At 42.3% G+C, this 20,652-nt stretch overlaps 1 protein-coding gene across 1 annotated transcript in view; it reads right to left on the bottom strand.

The window, feature by feature from the left end:
- Positions 1-272: 272 nt before the first annotated feature.
- si:ch211-113g11.6 (uncharacterized protein LOC559008 homolog) overlaps positions 273-20,652 on the bottom strand; it is a 45,170-nt gene continuing 24,790 nt past the window's right edge. Inside the window, exons 11-14 of the mRNA XM_054621029.1 lie at positions 3,032-3,147; positions 1,794-1,966; positions 1,323-1,378; positions 273-619 (exon numbers count right to left, since the gene is read on the bottom strand). Coding sequence (XP_054477004.1) covers positions 273-619; positions 1,323-1,378; positions 1,794-1,966; positions 3,032-3,147 — 692 coding nt within the window. The remainder of the gene's footprint in view (positions 620-1,322; positions 1,379-1,793; positions 1,967-3,031; positions 3,148-20,652) is intronic.

The following is a 20,652-nucleotide window of genomic DNA, read 5'->3' as shown; positions in this document are numbered from 1 at the left end:
CAGCAACTCGTAGTCACTTTAGTTTGAAATTCCAGTTCTGATCTTATTACGATAGTTGCAGATATGTTGCTTTATTTAAGAAAAATATACAGAATTTTGTGTTTCATTCACTCTTTCTCTAAAAATTGATGTGGAAAAAGGTGAATTGTCACCGTCCAACCCAACCATGTACTTGGATGCTCTGCGAACCCTAACCTCCTAACAGAGGCTCCTCGTGTTTCTCTCATTGGGAGCCGGTAAGGATGAGGGGTTAGCATTAGCGTTAGCTGCGGTTAATGGAGCCACAGGGTGCCCACGGCGAGCAGGAGCGACGGCCCCAAGGTGGAGGCCAGCGAGGCGGCCAGCAGCCTGCCGTCGTTCACCAGCCTGAAGGAGATGACCTCCACCTTGAACCCATCCTCGGTGGCCATGCAGCGGAAGACGCCTTCCCTCAGGGGCGTGTCCATGGTCGGGCCCAGGATGCAGAAGTCCCCGGAGAAGAGGCAGGGATAGTTCTTGACATAGTTGTCTCTCTCCCAGCGGTAGGTGGCGTGGAAGGAGCACACGGGGCAAGGGAGAAAGATGGAGGTGTTGGCCTGCACCATCACCTCTCTGGGGGAAGTGCGACGCTGCTTCAGAGCTGTAGGGACAAAGAAATTAGATTTTTTTTTATGCCAGAAATAATCCTAACTGTGAATATTGACTGTCCTTCTGGTCGTAAATTGTGTTATTCAGTGAAAACTAAACATTGTATATTGATTTTTATATTCTAGAACAGATTAAAGTTAATATGATAAAAGAATATTGTGTGAAACCAAGTTGTGTTTCGTATAATTCCTTTGCTCCAAGATGTCAGTTAAAGATTAAAACACCTAGCTTGTTTTATGTTTTATTTATCTATTTATCTTTATTTCAGTTATTTATTGATTATGTTTTTCTTTCTGTCTTTGTCAAGGATATATGTTGATTACCTTACTTGTTATGTTTTGTTGAAAAAAACAAAAACACCAAGCTTCTCATGGTCTTATTTATTATTATTTTTCTGTAGAAATAAATAGATCTTGTCACATGACATGTGGCATCACTGACACAGCTGAATATAAAGACAATGTTAAAATCAGATATCCGTCCCTACAGAGGAGAGTTATCTTCATGATTAGTTAAGGTTATATTTGGGTTTTGAGCTTTAAAACAGGGCAAGAAGAGGAGAAAGGTTCTCCCTGTCGGTTTTTGGACTCTCCTCAATTATATGATAATCATCTTTTTACTGAAGCTGCTCAGAAAAAGGTTTTGGTTTAATTAAGATGCACAGAGAGAGTGTGAGAGTGCAGATAAGGGCTCACCAGCAGCTTCCCCACAAACCGAGGAGTTTGAATGGTCCAGGTTCTGAATGAGAGTCCTGTTGGAAAAAAAAAAAACAATAGAGGGGACAAATTAGAAGTGTTAAATAGTCTCACAAATGGCCACATCAACCCAGTGTTACCCGCAAATTAAAACATGCACAGACAAATCGTTCAACAATGTCAGGAAGGCAAAAGAGGAAAGAAACAGAGGCTTATTACAGCACATGACTGATTTGAATATTCTCTCCTAAAATTGGAAACACAAAAGATTTATTAAAGCCAAAAGCAATTTACTAACCAAGCGAAGCACAGTCGGTTACACGTGCATTTTTGTTTTTCTTTGCACTGAAATTTCAGCCAATAATCATCAGTCAGAACATAAGGTGTTATTTCTATAGTTGCAGGTTTTAGCTGTAGATCATGCAAAAACAGAAGACGGCTCTGCAGCAGTGACGTCACATCTGATCATACCCGGTGGTGACGTTGTATCCGGGCGGGATGGGGATGCACTTCCTCCTGGCCCGGTCCCAGCCGCAGTACGGATCACGGGAGAGGATGCACTCCCTGCATGTGTCGCCATAGCGACCACAGTCAGCCAGCGGCAGCCTCTGGACCTCCATCGCTGTACCGACATACAGGTGTCCCTGAAAAAGATGCAATAGACTGAGTCACCGGTATTACTGGAACAAATCAGACAGTGTTGAGCAGTGTGTTATTCAAAACTGTTTTTATGACTCAGTAATTACACTTTCTCCCCCAATTGTTCTTCTTTTTAGAGTAGCAGAGCCTCTGAAACAGCTTTCAAACCAACAAGGGACAGTAAAACCTTTTTTATGACACGAAGATTTGGAAGATTTTCAAAAGGCTGCTTTGATCACAAATGGAAACAAATAGCATTTTTATTTTCTAAAAAGCTGAATGTGCACATTTTTGCAGTCTGTCAAAACGAGTATCTTCCTATATATCAAGCCACGTGCAATTTCTACATATTATTGAAACCTGCGTGGTATAATAACGAGCATAATAAGCAAGAAAGTCGGCTAAGGGTGGGTGAGACGTTCACTGTTCCTGTGACCTCTGCTTGTTTCCTGGGAAACCAAAAGTAAACCTTCTGTTACGCTTGTTACGTAATGTTACATAAGAACGTCCACTAAGGGTGTTTTTTTAATTTATTTACGCTACTTATATTGTTACTGCTGTTATCGAGTAGCGTTTTTGTGATAGGTTGTTGCGTTATGTAATTATTTTACCTCAAACCGTGATCATTTTCCTAACTTATCCGGGTAGTTACGTTGGCTTGATCTTGTCAAAACGTTAAACAGGTGGCATTGTGCTTTTCTTTATGCAAGTGTGATACGAGGCTGATATGAAACGTATTCATTAAACATATTTTTGATTCAGAACCTTCGACATTAAAAGTATCCTGTGGTTTGCAGAAACGCACAATGCCAACATGTTTACTGGCGACTAGATGGAAAGATTTAGCATCCTCATCCATCATATATTTGTTTGTAAAATTGTCTTGGAAAAAAAATCCAATCGATAAAATCTCTTAAAAAAAGAACCTAATTTGCATTAAGATAAAATGATGCCGGATAGATTTGACCATTTTACCTTTCAATAAGTTAATTCTTAATGATACTGAATTGTTTTAATTCGGAAAAAAACGCTTAAAATCAAAAATCACCCCTAAAAGTTATTCCTCATACCTTTGGGGAGTCGATGGCCATGTTTAGAACGGGGCCCTCGTTGTGGAACAGAGAGTACTGAGATATGATGAAGACGCCCTCGCTGCTGTGAAGAACTTTGAGAACTTTCCCTTGGTCTGTGGAAACAGAAGGAGAAAACGTTGTTCATGTGGTTCAAGGATGCATCAACTCATCTGCAAGTGCACACATACAGAAAAAGGAAAAGAAATTCGAGCATTCTGTTTTTTTTGTTGTGGCCCCTGTTGTGCTTTCCGAACTGTTTTATAAATACATGCATTTGACTTGGACAGCTTCCACTCTTGATGTAGGCTGGAGGGCCAAAGGCAAAATGGAAGGCGAGAGCTTTAGAGACTTTATTTGAACAAGCGTTTGTGAAGGAGGAGCTGCTCTGGAAAGAGAAATGACCTCAACCTTGGATGGAGCCAATATCACAATACTGACTACAGTAATACAACAGAAAGAGAGTGAGCTCTGCAGTTAGAAAATCTAGTATTATTTGGACACAGAGTCAAAAATGTAAAATAAGATGAAGCATTCAATGTCCAAAAACTTTGATTCCTGCCTCCAGCAGACATACCCCAACCTGATGGAAAAAGTGATTTCTCATAAACTCAAATCATTTTTCACAACTGGCCATTACGTAACTTAGTTACATAGTTTGGATACATCATAGTTTGTGTATTATCTCCAGAAGATGGCAGACAGCACACTCACAGCTTAGCAGGAATCACAACACGGAAGCAAAGTCGACAGTCATCTCCTGTAGATGATACTCTGAGTCTGGATGAAGATAAATGAAGTAAAGCTTGAGGCTTGATAGAGTAAACATCAAGCCTCAAATCCCTCCGTTTCTAAATGAGCAACACGAGAGCATTGAGCTATCTCTCATGGTGCTCATTTAGAAATGAATATATGTTTAATCAAACTGCCGACCAGCAGACCTCAGACCAGGTATTAGTGCACAGAGTATGGGCAGGAGACACAGGGGGTCGTCAGTTGAGCCTTAACCCTATAAAAGCTGTCCTCGTGTTCACTCTGACTCTGCAGCTTACGTTCAACCTGCACATCAACCACACATCCATGCACTGCGTTCATTGCTGATCCACATACTTTATGGTTGATTTGAGAGAAATTGTGGTTGTTTTAAGTGTTTGTTTTTTTTGCCTCGTCCCTCCTCGTCACATTTCCTAAGCCTCAAAAGAATGGCCTAGATTTCTCACTAATTAGACATTGTGTGGAAAAATTGCTGCAGGAGAATGCTACCTGCACCGATCTATTCAAAAATCCATTCATTTTTTGTGGCTGACGAAATTGAGGCACCTGCTTCATTAGCAAGAGCAGACATGTCTTGCATGCTGATAGAAAGAGGGTGATAGATGCAAAAAACAATACAGGTTGAGAGCTGCCCATGAGCAAACACATTGGATTCAAACCATTTCTCCTAGTGACTTAAACCCAAACCAATCATTTCCTAAACCTGAGCAATTAGTTATGTTGCCTCAACACTGCTCTGCATGCTTGTGTTGCTGGAGATTTGTAGAAAAAAGCATGAAAAGTCAATAAAATAACTTTTTCGTGAGATATTGTGGTATATTTTCAGGTCTTATACAATACAGTGAAGGCCCCATGTCTCTTTGTTTTAGATAAGAAGTAGATGTGCAGGACACCAGGGCCCCATACATGACCTGGACTTCAGCCCAAATGTAAATAACATGTACCCCATATAAGGTGGGGTAAGAGCACAAAAAGTTTAGGATTCTCAGATTCGACTCGAGACCTCCGGGCGCTCGAGACGTCCGTCATGACATGTGTTGCTTGTTTGTAATAAACTTCATTATACCAGCAAGAACAGTGTCCGCGGAGCATCCTTTCTCATCACTTCAACAGCACTGTCGCATGAAAGATACGACAAATTTGGCGTCACGAACAGGATCGGAGGTGGCCTCGCGGTTTTCTGCTACAACTTCACATACGGTGAGCTCACTCGATTGAATGCTGGTCATGAATTGGGGCTGTTATGTGGAGTTGTTTGGTCACACCGTAAATTAAGAACCTTCTTGTTATGGACACGTCCTGTTGATTTGATGTTTAAGTGAGGCTCCGTGCTAAAATTAATGTGAAAGGGGAAGATAAAAAGTGAAGGAAAGAAGTATGAGAAATACAAGGAATAGTTTAGAATAGCTTCATGGTAACGATAAGGTGTGTTAAACAGTATCGTGCAAGATTAATTGAAGATGGGCCCTCAACTTCTTAACGGTAAGACACATGCATATTAGCCACTGCGTAACGATGGCTTTGACATAGTCCGGAATTAAGTTAGAAAGACAAAATTGGGGAAACCTGGATCCAGGTAATTTGTATAAATATATGTAAAAAGTGATAAGGAAATAAGGAAATAAGGAAATAAAGGAAATAAAGGAAAGGATCATATGATTGAGCCGCAAAATCGGATAGGATAGAGCCCTCAAGAGTAGGAGCATGTAGTATGGGCCGAATAAAACCTGGAATGACATCTGATGGTCAGTTTAATAACTGGAGAATGTAGAATCACAATTCGATTGACTGTTCCCACTCTGACATTGGTTGACGAACGGTGTCTGATGCAGCCTCTCATCGAATATCTACATCTCATAGGTAGCATAAATTTTATGAAAAAATAAGGAAATAGCGGCAATAAGCATGCTGTATGAATGAAGAGATCTGAAACTAGGTGAAGAGAATGCGTGAGTGTGTGTGTGTGTGTGTGTGTGTTTACTTTGGGATGAGAAGAGAGGGGGAGAATGGGTGTGCGTAGGAGTGCTGCATGTGTGTGTGTGAAACTTGGCTGCTGATGTGTTCAAACTGTGTGCCATAAAATGCATAGGAAGAGAATAGATGTGTTAAAGTTAAAAGAAAGAAAAACACATTATGATTGAATAAACATGCATAGGTGGTGATTTGAGAACGAGACATTTAATAATTTGTAAGGATAGATATGTGGCCCAATGTATTGTATAAAACTATGAGCTTCTTTTTAGAAGACGTAATGAATTGAATAAAGTAAGGTATAAAACTATGAGCTTCTTTTTTTAGAAGACGTAATGAAGTGAATAAAGTAAGGTATAAAACTATGAGCTTCTTTTAAGAAGACTTAATGAATTGAACAAATTAGTAAATAAAACATGAGCTCTTCTTAAAAGGGACGTAATATAATAAATGTTAAATGCACAATGAACTTCGTTTAAGAAGGGTAGCGTTTGAAACCCCCCCCTCACTCGTCTCAAAGCTCCCTCTAGATGGAGGTCAGAATGTGGGGGTGTGAAGGCGTTCGGTGACACTTTCTTGGGAGTTACAGAGAATTCCTTTGCCGTTTGAACTGTTTGGTCCAGTTGGTGTTCACTAAATGCTACAATGTTTAAGTAGGGGTTTAATTTAGGAATAAAATGTATGATGCTGTTAAAGGGACCTAATGGGTTCACAAGAGACTAAATCATTGCCTGTTTCTTGTCTGTTATGTCATCGACGGTGAATGAGAATTGAGACGGGAGGCAAGGCAGCGGGCCGGCACATCACGGAGTGTGGCTTGCTGACGTCCAAGGGGAGGCTTCCGTTAAGTAATCTAAATAGCCTTGAGTAGTTTTAATGTTAGCAATTACTTCTTAAAGTACAATAACGAAACATAAGGAAGCCGTTATAATGGGGAAAAAGAAAGTAATCACTCCTGTTGATATAGTACAGAAGAATAATTCTTTAATTAGAGGCAATCCGAGGAATTGAACCACAGATTGAAGGACTTTTTAAGGCGGGTGTTTTAAGGATAACACAGGATCCCCAGAGCAACACGCCTTTGTTGCCAATAAAGAAGCCAGATAATTCATATCGCCTGACACATGATTTAAGAGCGGTCAATGAAGTGGTGGTTGATTTTCCAGCAGAAGTGCCGGATCCACATACTTTGTTAGCCCAACTTCCGCCAAATGCGACACATTTCACAGTGTTAGATTTATGTGGGTTTTTCAGTGTTCCACTTAGTAGGGAAAGCCAAAGCTTATTTGGGTTCACGTACAACGGACAATCTTATGAGTATGAGAGACTGCCACAAGGGTTCAAACATAGTCCTCACATTTTCAACAAAATAGTGAAAGACGATTTGAAGGGGATAGAGCAGGTATTAAAAAGCAATGTAATTCAATACGTGGACGATATCATCATTTGTTCACCAGATGAGGAGACATGTCATAAGGACTCAATTAAATTGCTACAAATACTGGCAGAGAAGGGTCACAAGGCCTCTCTGAAGAAACTGCAGTATTGTCAGGAGAAGGTAACTTATTTGGGTCAAACAATAACGCAGGGACACAGAAGCATCTCTGATAGTCACGTGGAGGCTATTCGCAAGGCTCCAAAACCCAGAACAGTCCGAGAGATGATGACATTTCTTGGTATTGCAGGATATTCTTCAGCATGGGTTGAGGATTATGCTAGCTTGACGGGGCCTTTGAGAGCTATGATTAAAAGTACTGGGAATGCTAAGCTACACTGTAATCTGTCCTGGACACACGATGGCCTTTTGGCATTTGAAACGACAAAAAGAAGTTGCAAGAGGCTCCGGCGCTAGCAATTCCAGACTACTCTAAGAATTTTGTGTTATATGTATCGACTTCTACTGGGGGTAAACATGCATGTGCAGTTCTTTGTCAACCAACGGGTACGGGGACGAGTCCTCAACCCATTTCATACTACTCCACGGCTTATTCAGAAGTGGAGCTAGGGTTACCACTGTGTTACAGAGCTATGGTGGGAGTTTCGCTAATGTACAATAAAGCATCATCTGTAACAATGGGTTATCCAGTGACAATTCTTACACATCATAGTCTCAGAAATCTTTTGAATTATGGTAAGAACAACTTGACTATGTCTAGGCTCAGAGACTATCATAGGCTCTTAGAGCAGGAAGATGTTACCCTAGCAAGGTGTGTTACGGTAAATCCAGCTGAGAATTTGCCAACTCCAGAAGATGGTGAGCCACACGATTGTGTTCAAGAAGCAGAGAAATACTCTAGGCTTAGATCAGACTTACAAGCTCTCCCATTGCATGTGGTGGACCTGGAGTATTGGACTGATGGGTCTTGTTATCGTGTGGGCGATAAATTAAGTGCTGGCTATGCGGTAGTAAAAGCCCAAGGAACTGGATTTGCAGTTGAGAAGGCTGAAGGGTTATACCACAGCCTGCATCTGCACAACTTGCTGAGCTGGTGGGGCTAACTGAAGCGTGTTTATTGGCAGAAGGGAAGCGAGTGACGATATATACCGACTCTGCATATGCACATAATGTGTGCCACTTGTTTGGAGCAGTGTGGAAGAACCGAGGGTTTAAGAAAACGGATGGTTCGCCGATACAGCATCACGCTCAGATCATGAAATTGCTGCATGCTATGATGAAGCCTAAAGAAATAGCAATAGCCAAATGTGCAGCACATAGGAGGGATGCATCAAGGGTTTCACAAGGGAATAGAGCGGCTGATGAAGCTGCAAGAGCAGTCACAGGAGCAGATAAATTGGGCAAAGTTCTTCTCGTCACGCATGAAGTGAACTTGGAAGACAAAATTACGCTCAAAGATGTGATTTTAATGCAGGAAGCTGCTCCTGAAATGGACAAACAGTTGTGGCTAGACCGAGGTGCCACCCGAGATTTTACTGGACTTTGGAGAAATCATGAGGGGCTGATACTATCACCTCCAGACCTGTTGGGTCTGATGATTCAGGAGGCGCATGGTTTAGCTCACGTTGCAAGGGGGGAAGTTAAGAGAAAGATTACAAAAGAGTATGGTTTTTGGGCACCATGTTTGCTTGAACAGATTGACTATGTCATAGGCAGGTGCACTATCTGTCTGAAAAACAATGTTCGGAGGGGAGTGACGGTTCCTCCTGGCCACATCCCAACTCCAAGGGGTCCTATGCGTGAACTAGTTGTGGACTATGTTGACATGATAAAACCGATTGAAGGGAAAAGATATATGCTAGTCGTTGTGGACAGATTTTCACGATGGCCTGAGGCTTGTCCAACAAAACGGAAAGATGCTCAATCGGTTGCCAAGTTCTTATGTAGAGAGGTCATAAGCAGGTGGGGACTTCCAGATCGAATATCCTCAGACAATGGGAAAGAGTTTGTGGATAAGACGGTGAAATTGATTTTGCAAAAACTAGGAATTAAACAGCGTCTTGGTGCAGTCTATCATCCGCAAAGTCAAGGGATGTGCGAAAGAATGAATGGTGTTCTGAAAAATCGTATTGTCAAAATATGCCAGCACACGGGGTTAAATTGGATAGCAGCGCTTCCATTGGCATTAATGGTATGTCGCTCTAGTGAGCTCCGCGATTTGCATATGACACCTCATGAGTTGGTTACAGGAAGACTGATGCCAACGCCTTGTCTGCGGACAAGTGGGAAAGGTCCAAGTCTGGCCCTTTTAGAAGATGAAATGCAAACATATGTCACATACATGGTTAATCTACATAAAAGAATATCCACATATGTGTCTGACAGGCAAACTAAGGAGGAGGTGCAGGAGAAGCTCAATGAGCAAAAAAGGATCACAGTGCAACCTGGAGACAAGGTGTTCGTGAAGGTGTTTAGACGGAAGTGGTATAACGAACGCCGTGAAGGACCATTTGAAGTAGTTCGCAGTACTGGAACCGCGGTCCAGGTTAAAGGGTCTCCCACATGGTATCATTTATCACATTGTGTCAAAGCGCCAAGTGAAGAGGCGCCACATTCACCGAGCCAAGATGTTGAAGGCTCAAGAGAGCCCGAAGACAATGTGGAAGAACACACACCAGAAAGGGAGATGCATGAAAATCCCCAGAGTCAGAATTCAGAAGGAGAGATCGTCCAAGTTGTGGACAATGGTGATGTTTCTGTACATATTCCTGATGATGCCAGAAATGACTCGGCAGTTGAGGGACAGGAAAGAAGATTTAGAGACATTGTCTTTCAACATGTCCCAGACCCAGCAGGACCTATTTCAGTTGCCTGCAAAGCGCCAGAGATATCAAAGGGCGGTGACTCCGCTGCAGAACAACCCAGGGATCCAGTTAGACAAAGAAGCCCGAGACCAGTTAGGAGAAGAGTCAAACCAAACCGTTACGAGATTCAGGGTTGAAGCAACCTTGGGGGAGTCAGTTCGGCTTCCATGTCAGTGTACAGAAGAAAATAGTGGTAAAGGGAAACTCAGAGTTCAGTGGGAAGATGGCCATGGTAAGATCTTAGATCTGTCAGAGATAGTACCATTAGGGAAATATACATTAATTAATGACAAAAGGAGAGTGAAGATTGAGGGAGACTGTAGTCTCTATGTACGCAAGCCTCAACAGGAAGATCAGGGTGATTACAGGTGTACTTTTTACGATCGACATAGTGGAAGTGAGCGATCCGAGTTAGGATTTAGAGTTCACATAGTGTCTCTAGTGATACTAGGGGGGAATAAGAGTATAGACCTCCAAGATGTTGGGGAAACAAGAGAATTGACAACGATGACACCAACTCTCCAGACGGAAGCTGGGAAAATGGAAGAGAAATATACTCTTTCAATGACAAAAGCTATTGAAAGTATAAATGCATCACATGTAACTACAAAGGCGCCTCAGGTGGTACCTATAACGTCACCTCCTTCGAGTACTGTGATCAGAGTTAGGTTAGGAGGAACAGCTTACCTTCCTTGTCAATGTGGGAGATGGAACAGTGGTGGTAACTTGCCTCCCAAATGGGAGAATAGTCGTGGTGAAGATTTGTTGTTGACAAGACCTGAAGATGACATTGTGCCTCGTGATCAAAGGAAGTATATTTTGTTTAATGAGATGAGGTGGAAGAAAAGTACAGATGATTGTTCCCTTGTCCTGCGTAACGTTACTCGGGAAGACGAAGGAGAATATACGTGTACTTATGTAGAACCAGAGTTTAAATTTGTTCCATATCAAAATTATTGGATCAAAGGTCGTGTAACTCGTAGAGTGTCACTCCTGATAAGAGATTTGGAGCCTACTGGAGTTTCTACGACTACTAAAGGGGTTCAGAAACAATTTACTACAATAACTACTCCAAAGGTGATTAGTACACAGATGAAGCTTGTTACGTTAGTTCCAGAAACAACTGAGAATGTTCATACACCTACTCAGGCTACTACTCTAGCTATGACTTCAAAGGGGATGAAGGCTACAACAGTGACGACATCTGTGACATCTACGACATTTGTAAATATAACGCAGACATCTAATATGACCTCTTGGACATTTAAGGATGTGATTAATGAGACCCAGAAGCTAATGTCAAAATTAGAGCCTAGCGTGAACAGCAGTAATGACATTGTTGAAGTTACAAAGAACAGAGGATAGAAGAGAGGTATGTAGAGTCATCTATGACAGCTCAGAGGACTATTTCAAACGTAGATAATAACTTTGTTGACTCTGATCAGACACCAGAATACATGATGGATCAATACCATGGCACCATACAAAAGAGAGACACTAAATGGAAGGCATTTGGGTTTGATCCTTCAGTGTTACACATCGCAGACCCTTGGGCAGGTAGGAACTTATGGTTCCAGCAAGTAACCCACTCTGTAAGATCGGTTGTGAAAACGGATGGTCCATGTCTGGTGAAAGTCCTATCGCCGAACTCATGGCCTTCGATTTTAGAGACTATACCAGAACCACTAACCGCTATGTGTCAAAGTTATGCATTATCATGGCTGTTGTATCACCAGCAGTCAGCAGTAGATATAGTGATGTCTTTGTCAGTGCTTCTGTTTAGGCCTAGATTTACTTGTTCTTGGTTGATGGAATTATCATATGTAAATTTACTTGATCAGCATGAAGATATCAGAACTGCGTTCCCTGATGTAATGGAGGTGACAGAAGTGAGAGCTACCAGCTGCTTTTGTTCAAATAAAACTTATGGTGGGCCGGGAACGTTTATGGGGTTATCAGTTTGTGATGACTATATGATGGACTTGGGTAAAATGAAACATGGGAATAGTAATGATTCGTATGAAGCATCTTTTCAGGTACCAGAACACAAAAAGAAGACAATTTTAAGGGTACATAATCAGATATTGCCGGGGAATGTGACTATAGGAAATTTCAAAGATATTTGGTGGGTCTGTGGTAATAAGGCATACATATTTCTACCATATGGGTGGACAGGATGCTGTTATATGGCACTGTTGAAACTTCCATATGAGGTTCTTACTATCCAGAAGGGAGTAGGGCCAGATGGGGTCCAATCCAATGTCGCTTCAAGTAGTAGGAAGAAACGTGAGTTGGCACAGTTCCACAAATTGGAATCTTACCATTGGAGAATAAGTATAGGAGAGAAGTGGGGTATAGGATTATTTCCATGGTATGGGGTGACATTCTTGGCAGATCACATCGACAACATTACCTACACCTTGCAGGGCTTTGCGAACGAAACCATAAGAGGTTTTGAATATTTGTCAAACACTCAGAGAAGCCACAGACTGACGTTGCTAAAACATGACATGGCTCTTGACTATATTTTGGCCAAACAAGGGGGCCTTTGTATGACTTTGAACTTAACAGGGTCGGCTTGCTACACGTTGATTCCTGATAGTTCTGATAATATGACTAGTGTCATAGAGGCATTGAAGCTCATAAGAGATGCGTTTGGCCCGTCAGAAGACGCGGGATGGTCTGCAAATGCTTGGTTGCAGGATAAATTGGGGCCACTAGGAGCAGTGTTAGTTCAGGTTTTGGTAGCGCTCGTTCTGTCGTTGTGTGTGATGTTTTGTTTTTGTACGCTGTTGTTGACCTTTGCAAAGGCGATGATCCTTAGATGGGTTGGAGTTGTGCTGCCCGGCGATCAAACTCTGATGCCATTATTACACGAAGCTGACACGGACGTGGATGAGGATGACGCGATAAAGATCGAATTGGTGGAGGAATATCCATTTTGAATATCTCATATGATTATAATCCAATTATTTACCTCTGTTATTGCTTGCGTAGTTTGTAGTGTTGATTTTGTTTTGCTCTTTCGAGACTTTGTTTAGTCTCGAAGGGGGGGTATGGAAACAATGGAAACAAATGAACAATATGATTTATAATTTCACATTTTTACTTATAGAAGTGTTCTTATTCTGTGTTTGATGTTTTAATTTGTATCTGTTCTGTATGCAAAAGATACTGGTTTTCTTTTCTTTCATTATAGAACATATTGGGGGAAGACCACTGTGAGGGTGGTGGATTGTCAGGGACTCCGATGGGCTGAATGGATTCAGACACTTCAAACATGAAAAAAACGAATGGTCTGAAGGACTCTGAACGTGGACTGGCGATACAACATCCAGATTCAAGACGTCATCGACACTACACCTGAGTCAAGGCTGCTGAGAAACTGCAGCGTTATACAGTCTTATGTCTTCTCTTAGATGTTACATTAGTATTATTGAAAATGAATTTTCTTCTTTGTGTATTAAATACTTGGGAAATGATGGGTTTTAAATATATTGGGACCTCGGATGTTTTCTTTTTCTCGTTTAGGGACAGTGGGGTAGGCAGGAAAAGGTCCATAGAAAGGTGCGATGGGTCGACCAGCCTGACTTTGGACATTGTTTTGTTTTGATTTACTGAGAGTTCCATATGTATTTGCTTAGGTCATTTCCTTACACTAATTGCTAAAAATTTCAGTGTTATGGAGTACTGCGTATGGTCGCCTTGGCAGAGGGACCGTGAGAAAATTTTCCTGTCTACATTGTTTAATGGATATTTCAAGAAAGATTAGCTGCCTGACAGGTTTTTCACTCTCACTTTTATACTCCGTATAGTTGCTTTAATGTTAAAAAGGACGGGTTGTTAAGTTTGTCATGATTATACACCTGTATGTCTCCTCTTTTATTTTTTCGAGACTTTGTATAAGTCTCGAAGGGGGGAATATGTGGTATATTTTCAGGTCTTATACAATACAGTGAAGGCCCCATGTCTCTTTGTTTTAGATAAGAAGTAGATGTGCAGGACACCAGGGCCCCATACATGACCTGGACTTCAGCCCAAATGTAAATAACATGTACCCCATATAAGGTGGGGTAAGAGCAGAAAAAGTTTAGGATTCTCAGATTCGACTCGAGACCTCCGGGCGCTCGAGACGTCCGTCATGACATGTGTTGCTTGTTTGTAATAAACTTCATTATACCAGCAAGAACAGTGTCCGCGGAGCATCCTTTCTCATCACTTCAACAGCACTGTCGCATGAAAGATACGACAATATCATATGAACCAATTATGTAGATTCACTGTTAGCATGATCAGCAAAGTTAGTTACCAAACTACAGTGGCCCTTTAAAGCTTAGCTAATTGGAACATTCCTGCAGTGACAGTTGGTTGCCTCCGATACAAAAGCCTATCTATCCTCACAGCAGAAACAATAAGCACACCCTCTTATTGTGCTAATCGAACTTGTTGTTTGGGTTTTCAACATGTCAAACATCATTTTCAGTGCTGCACAAAATGATTAAAAGGCCCCTATTTGCTCCAACTCCTCAAATGAAGTCTGCTTCATAAATTAGTTTCTTTTATTTCCCCCCCAAAAAAATCAATGGAGCGGAGTCACCGGCCTGCTGCAATCTGGATCAATAGTGCTGTCGTGCGTGCAGCTTAGATTTTCAAAATGAATAATTATGGAATCCTTACTGTAGCTCCGAGCCATCACTCTGTTTTGTGCAACAGACAGCTAAGTGCAGCATCACTCTTACAGACTGTTTACAGCCTCCTGGTCTCTCAGTGTTTCTTCATTGCCTACCTTTTTGGAGTGTGATGATATGTCATTACGCTAAAAGCCAATGAAAGTCTTCTTCTTCTCGTACTATTTGCATTCCCTAAGTCATCACCTCTCTGCTCTCAAATGTAATGACTTGACAGATTTAAAGGCTCCCTGCAGAAATAAGTTCTACCCTGTTTATCCTTTTGTCACGTCTGAGATGATTGTTACCTTCCCCACTGTGGGAATGTGATTACAGTGATGCCTTTTTATCTCACACCTTCATTTCCTGCATGCTCCCTCCATGAGGCCACTCTCACATTTTGTAATTACGCTGGCAGGTTCTCGCCGTCACTTAGACTTCCTTTGTCCTCAAACTGTCTCGTCTCTTTTTCATAAACTTCAAACCTCTTTTTTTGTTTTTTTTGTTTCTTATTGTAGTCAGAGATACCATTCCTTATTTTATCCCATTTTATGCTCATGTGGTTCTTTGTATCAGTACAAAGATAGCAGCACGGCATTCTGCAGGGAGGAAAAGGGTGATGGTGCTGAACTTGTACGACTTCTGCTGAGATAATCTGTTTTTTGGGGTTTTATTTATCCAGGGAGAGTTTGCTGAGTGCACATATTCTTTTCCAGCAAACACATTCCCTTGTACAATTTAAACACAGTTAGAACCACTGCTTTCCTTCCTCTCCTCCTTTGACCTCTATCGCTCCTCTTCTCCTCCTACCCACAAGGCCGGCAACCAGCTGGATCTGATCTTCACTAGACACTGTTCTACTGCTAACCTCTCTGTCACTCCCCTCCAGCTCTCGGACCACTACTTCATGTCCGACTCCCTCTCCCTCTCCTCTCCCCCCTTACTTCCTCCACCTACCCACATGGTTTCTACCCGTAGTCACCTCCGCTCCCTCTCCCCCGCTGATCTTTCCTCTTCCGTTACCTCTGCCCTCCCTGACCCTGAATCCTTCTCTCTCCTATCCCCCGATACTGCTACTGATCTTCTCCTCTCCACCCTTTCCTCCTCTCTGGACAACCTCTGTCCCTCCACCTCCAGGCCTGCACGCCCAACTCCTCCTGCCCCGTGGCTGTGGGACTCAGTGCGTACTGATAGACGGAGCCTAAGAGCGGCTGAGCGTAAATGGAGAACAGGCAAACTCCCGGAGGACCTTCTTAACTTCCAATCTCTCCTTTCCACTTTTTCCTCCTCTCTAGCTACTGCTAAAGCGGCTTTTTTCCGCTCTAAAATCCTAACCTCTGCTTCCAATCCTAAAACACTCTTTGAAACTTTCTCCTCCAACCCCCACCCCCTCCTCCTACTTCCTCCCTTCTCCCTGATGATTTCGCCAACTTCTTTGACAAGAAGGTAAACGATATCAGATCCTCCTTCTCTCAGCCCCCTCTCCCTGTCCACCCTCTCCCTCTCTACCCTCTCCAGCTCTTCCCCCTCAGCTCCCCCTTCCCTCTCCACACCCCATCTTACCCTACTTTGCTCCCCTCTCCCCTAACGAGGTCCTTGACCTTGTTACATCTAACCGCCCCACCACGTGCTCTCTTGACCCGATCCCCTCCCCTCTTCTTCAGTCTATTGCCACTGAACTCCTTCCTTTCCTCACCCACCTCATCAACACATCTCTCGTCTCGGGATGCTTTCCCTCGGCTTTCAAGACTGCCAGAGTCACCCCCCTTCTGAAAAAACCATCACTTGACCCCTCTGATGTCAAGAACTTCAGACCGGTTTCTTCTACCCTTTCTATCCAGAACACTTGAACGCGCTGTCTCTAAACAACTGTCTTCCTACCTCCACCAGAACAACCTCTTGGACCCCCACCAGTCCGGGTTCAAGGTGGGTCACTCGTCAGAGACGGCCCTCCTTGCGGTGACAGAGTCGCTTCACTCTCTCTCCTCTGTCCTGATTCTCACTCACAGTATCTTTCCCAGCTGGGCTCCACCTTTTTGATCTGCCTCTCTAACCTTTAAGATGCAGCCACCTCGAGTGTCGCAGTGTGTGCAAAGAAAATTGCGTCTGAACTCAAACACAAAGTCGAGTTGAAACAAGTGTACGACTCAGGCATTTCTTCAAAACCCCGAGGAGATCTTTCTACTGTATCGACTCCATGTCTGAAAAAAAAAAACAAGGTCCAAGCAGCTTTACATCTCCTGGTGGTCAATCTGTCAGTGGGTTACCGAAGGAAATATTTCACTACCGCCTGTTCTTTTGTTCCATTTCAATCATTCTCCAGCCTCAGAGACTAACGGAGCTCATACATCCTTTGCTTCTCTTTATGGTTCTGACACAACACGCTCACAGTCAGACGTCAGACGGCTGTTGAACTTCAGTGGCCGACTCTAGATTTTGCCATGTGTCCAGCATTATTGGCTCCAGCTGTCACTTGTTAACAGGAGCCAACGGCTTTGCAGGGAATCAGTGATTTCACCCTAACTTCAGTTTAATTGCCATAGCAACGATCTTTCCCTAACCTTGCCGTTATTTTACGCAAATACTTCAGAGATAAATTATTTTTTATAGCCATGAATTGGACATAATAAAAACATAACAATAATTATAATTATAAAAGGGTCCACCTTTGGACCAGGTCTTGAATTACCAGACTTTAAGGATTTTGAATACAGTGCTTTATTTCCAGCTGTATTTATTGCTGTAAATATCACCTGGATTTAAGTCACTTCTGACCAAGAGGGACTCCAATGAAACTGAGAAGACCCACAAGATAATACCTAAAACACCAACGGTTCATTGGGGCATCAAACCCAAAAGTGCTGCAAGAGTTCCTGTTGAGTGTTCCCTGAATAAATCAGGTCATAATACAACACCTTTCTATCAGTCTGACTGCACATTGAGTCTGTTATGAGAATGAAAGCCGTTTTGCAACTGCTCGCAGTGAATACCGTCATCTGTCATGTTTTCATGCTGACAGTTATTGAACTAGCTGGTTATTATATGCATAAATTCTGCTGAATTATTTGCCGTCTGGTGATCAAAAGACAGAAGAATGAACTGTGTCAAATCCTGCAGCGTTCTGGCAGCTCGCATCTCACAGGGGAAGTCCCACGAGACTAGTTAGAACGGCTTTAAAACACAGAGTATACGGTAAGATGTTTAGCTCATTAGGACTCTGGATGGCTCCGCCCTGTCAGTGTGTTCTAGGTCAATGTGTTAAAGTGAACTCCTTTAGCCTCCAAAATAACATCATCACTTTGTCAGACGCCTGTGACTTCAATAAATAAGATGTTTGGTGAAATTAGATGAGTTGCTCTCTACTTTAAAACGTCAACCATCAAGGTGCACTAGAGCATGGAAACCACAGTCCCGTCGCTCTACTTGAGCTCAAGTGTTGAGCAGACGAGGGTTTGCTTTGATCAGCTGAATATATGCCGTTTGTATAGAGGAAAATATAGGAAAAAGGGCTGTTTTAATCAGCGCCCACATGAAGTAAATATATGTGGTTTAGCTTTTGGATTCATGCAGGTGTCACATATGGACCAGATGGTCGGCTTTGCGTTCGCACCACAAACAAACCCGCCTGTGAGGAAGCAGACATCAACTTTTAAAGTTCCAGTGAGGAACTTTTAACTAGTCGTAAAACAGTCTGGAATTAAAACTGATGTCTCTATGTGACAATCATAAGTTAACGAGTCCGTTAGCAAGAAGATGGACTATTTCTACATGGTTATTCTTAGTGCTTGTCATCGGTGCCACCTGATGGGATTCCGTGAGATATTACATGAAATCATCAGAAACCTCAGCTCAGGTTTCAGCAGGGGCTCCAGTAGAGACCAGTCCGACATGGACAGACCCAGACCCAGAACCAGAACTGAACGCAGCAGGTTGTCAGACCCTGCTGCAGTAAAATTAGATGTTTTCTAAAGGGAATCTGGTGCTCGGAAACACTACCTCTTTCATCCACAGGGACCACCAAAATCAACAGAAAATGACAGTTCCTTTTAGTAACTAGAAGGTGGTCCTGATCTGGTTGTTTGGTCTGCATCAGAGTGACATTGAATCACAGCGTTCTCACCAGACCAAATTAACCGGATCAAACCGGAAAACAAGCCCCACAGTTAATTTAAAGTCCACTTAATATATTTAAAGTATTCAGGCTTTAAGTGATCTTTTACAGATATCTATGGTTTGGACTTTACGTTTGCCCTCGAGGAAACCTCCCTAATATCAGCCGTTGCTTCTTCTTGCACAAAGATGAATCAACTTTGTGAAAGATATTCATGTGAATTTCCATCACCAGGGAAGATCGATGTCCCGGGCGAGCCAAAAATGCACGTGCTTCCATTTCACTGTAACAGGTTCGGAGGTGGACATGGCTCTCCACTACTCCTCTTCTGATTGGTTTAAGCTGATCTAATGCAACCAATCCATCAGGAAGAGCTGTCTGTCTGTCCGCCCCACTCACCAAAGATTGGATTATTTGGAGGAGAGTTTGAACAGATACAAGGGCATGTTTGGAATCAATTATGCAGACTGATGAGTGTGACTTATTACAGTCCTGTGAATATTTATAGTTGGTGCCCCTGACGTTAAGGTGATACAGGAGAAAAAATGGAATGTGATCAAACCGGAGTTCAGAAAAGATCAGAGGAGTCAAGCAGGAATTAGCCGACGGGGCTCCGACCTCGAGGGGCCTTCAAAAGCTGCCAGCTGAGGCCTCATCCTGTCTTTGCTTATTCTTTCTTCTTTATTTAATCACATAAAATGACTTCATTTAGTATTTGTGTGTGTTTGAATACAAACCAATCAATGCTAAGTTTCTTTCATGTATGTGCCATGATGATGATGATGATGATGATGATGATGATGAGTCAGGTGACCATGGAACATTTAAAAGGGTTTGAAAGTTTGACAGACTTCATCTTAGAAGTTTTGCTAGCTGCTAACAACATTGATAAAAAAAAAAGTAAGGCTAAAAAAGAAAGGATAGCAGGTACTTTGGAAAAACATACAGACTTTCTCAACTTTTTGTTCATGAGAAGATGGCAGAGACTCGGTGGCTGGTACGGCAACAGTTTAGCAGCTGCACAATTGATCTAGTAGGCAGACTTTTATCTTTTATCTATTTCAGCTGTTTTTTAGCTAACTATTAATGCTTCTTACTACACTAAACGTATCATTTCAGTCATATGAACTGCAACACTCGAATTTCCCCCATGGGGATCAATAAAGGAATATAATAATTTAATTGTATGATGTTCATTCTTTACACATGACAACTATTGTACTTCCATCCTAGGTGAGGAATCCTTCCTCAATATCTTTTCCTGAGGTTTCTGCCTTTATTTCCCTTTTAAAGTTTATTTGTTTTGGGGGTCCTTTTCTGATACTGCCATGGCCATGGCCATGTCTCTGGTTATTCCTTGTGTCTCCTGTGCTCCCTTGTTTGTTTATCTCTGTGTGTGTGTGTGTGTGTGTGTGTGTGTGTGTGTGTGTGTGTGTGTGTGTGTGTGTGTGTGTGTGTGTGTGTGTGTGTGTGTGTGTGTGTGTGTGTGTGTGAGGTGGACTTTGTAAAATATAACATTGTACTCTTTCCCTCCAAAAAGGGAGAAAAAGAATCGGTATCATATCATTAACATCATATATACTGTATGTCTCAGTCTGTCTGTGTGTCCTTCACATATCTTGAGATCCGCTCACTCGATCTACTTCACACTTTGTGGGTGTTTAGCCGAGGACCCCATGGAGTGCTTTGACGAATGTGGTGCAATTTGGACATGTGACACGTTCAACATTAATAAACTAAAGCAATAGGCCTGTTCCAAATGGCTGCAATAGGCCACTGCACTAATATATTGAATAACAGAAACTAGATAACACTGTAGGGATAATGTACATGCATGT

The sequence above is a fragment of the Anoplopoma fimbria genome, chromosome 20 (assembly GCF_027596085.1).
Source record: "Anoplopoma fimbria isolate UVic2021 breed Golden Eagle Sablefish chromosome 20, Afim_UVic_2022, whole genome shotgun sequence".
NCBI classification, from domain to species: Eukaryota; Metazoa; Chordata; class Actinopteri; order Perciformes; family Anoplopomatidae; genus Anoplopoma; species Anoplopoma fimbria.
This window is presented reverse-complemented; position numbering and strand designations above follow the sequence as displayed.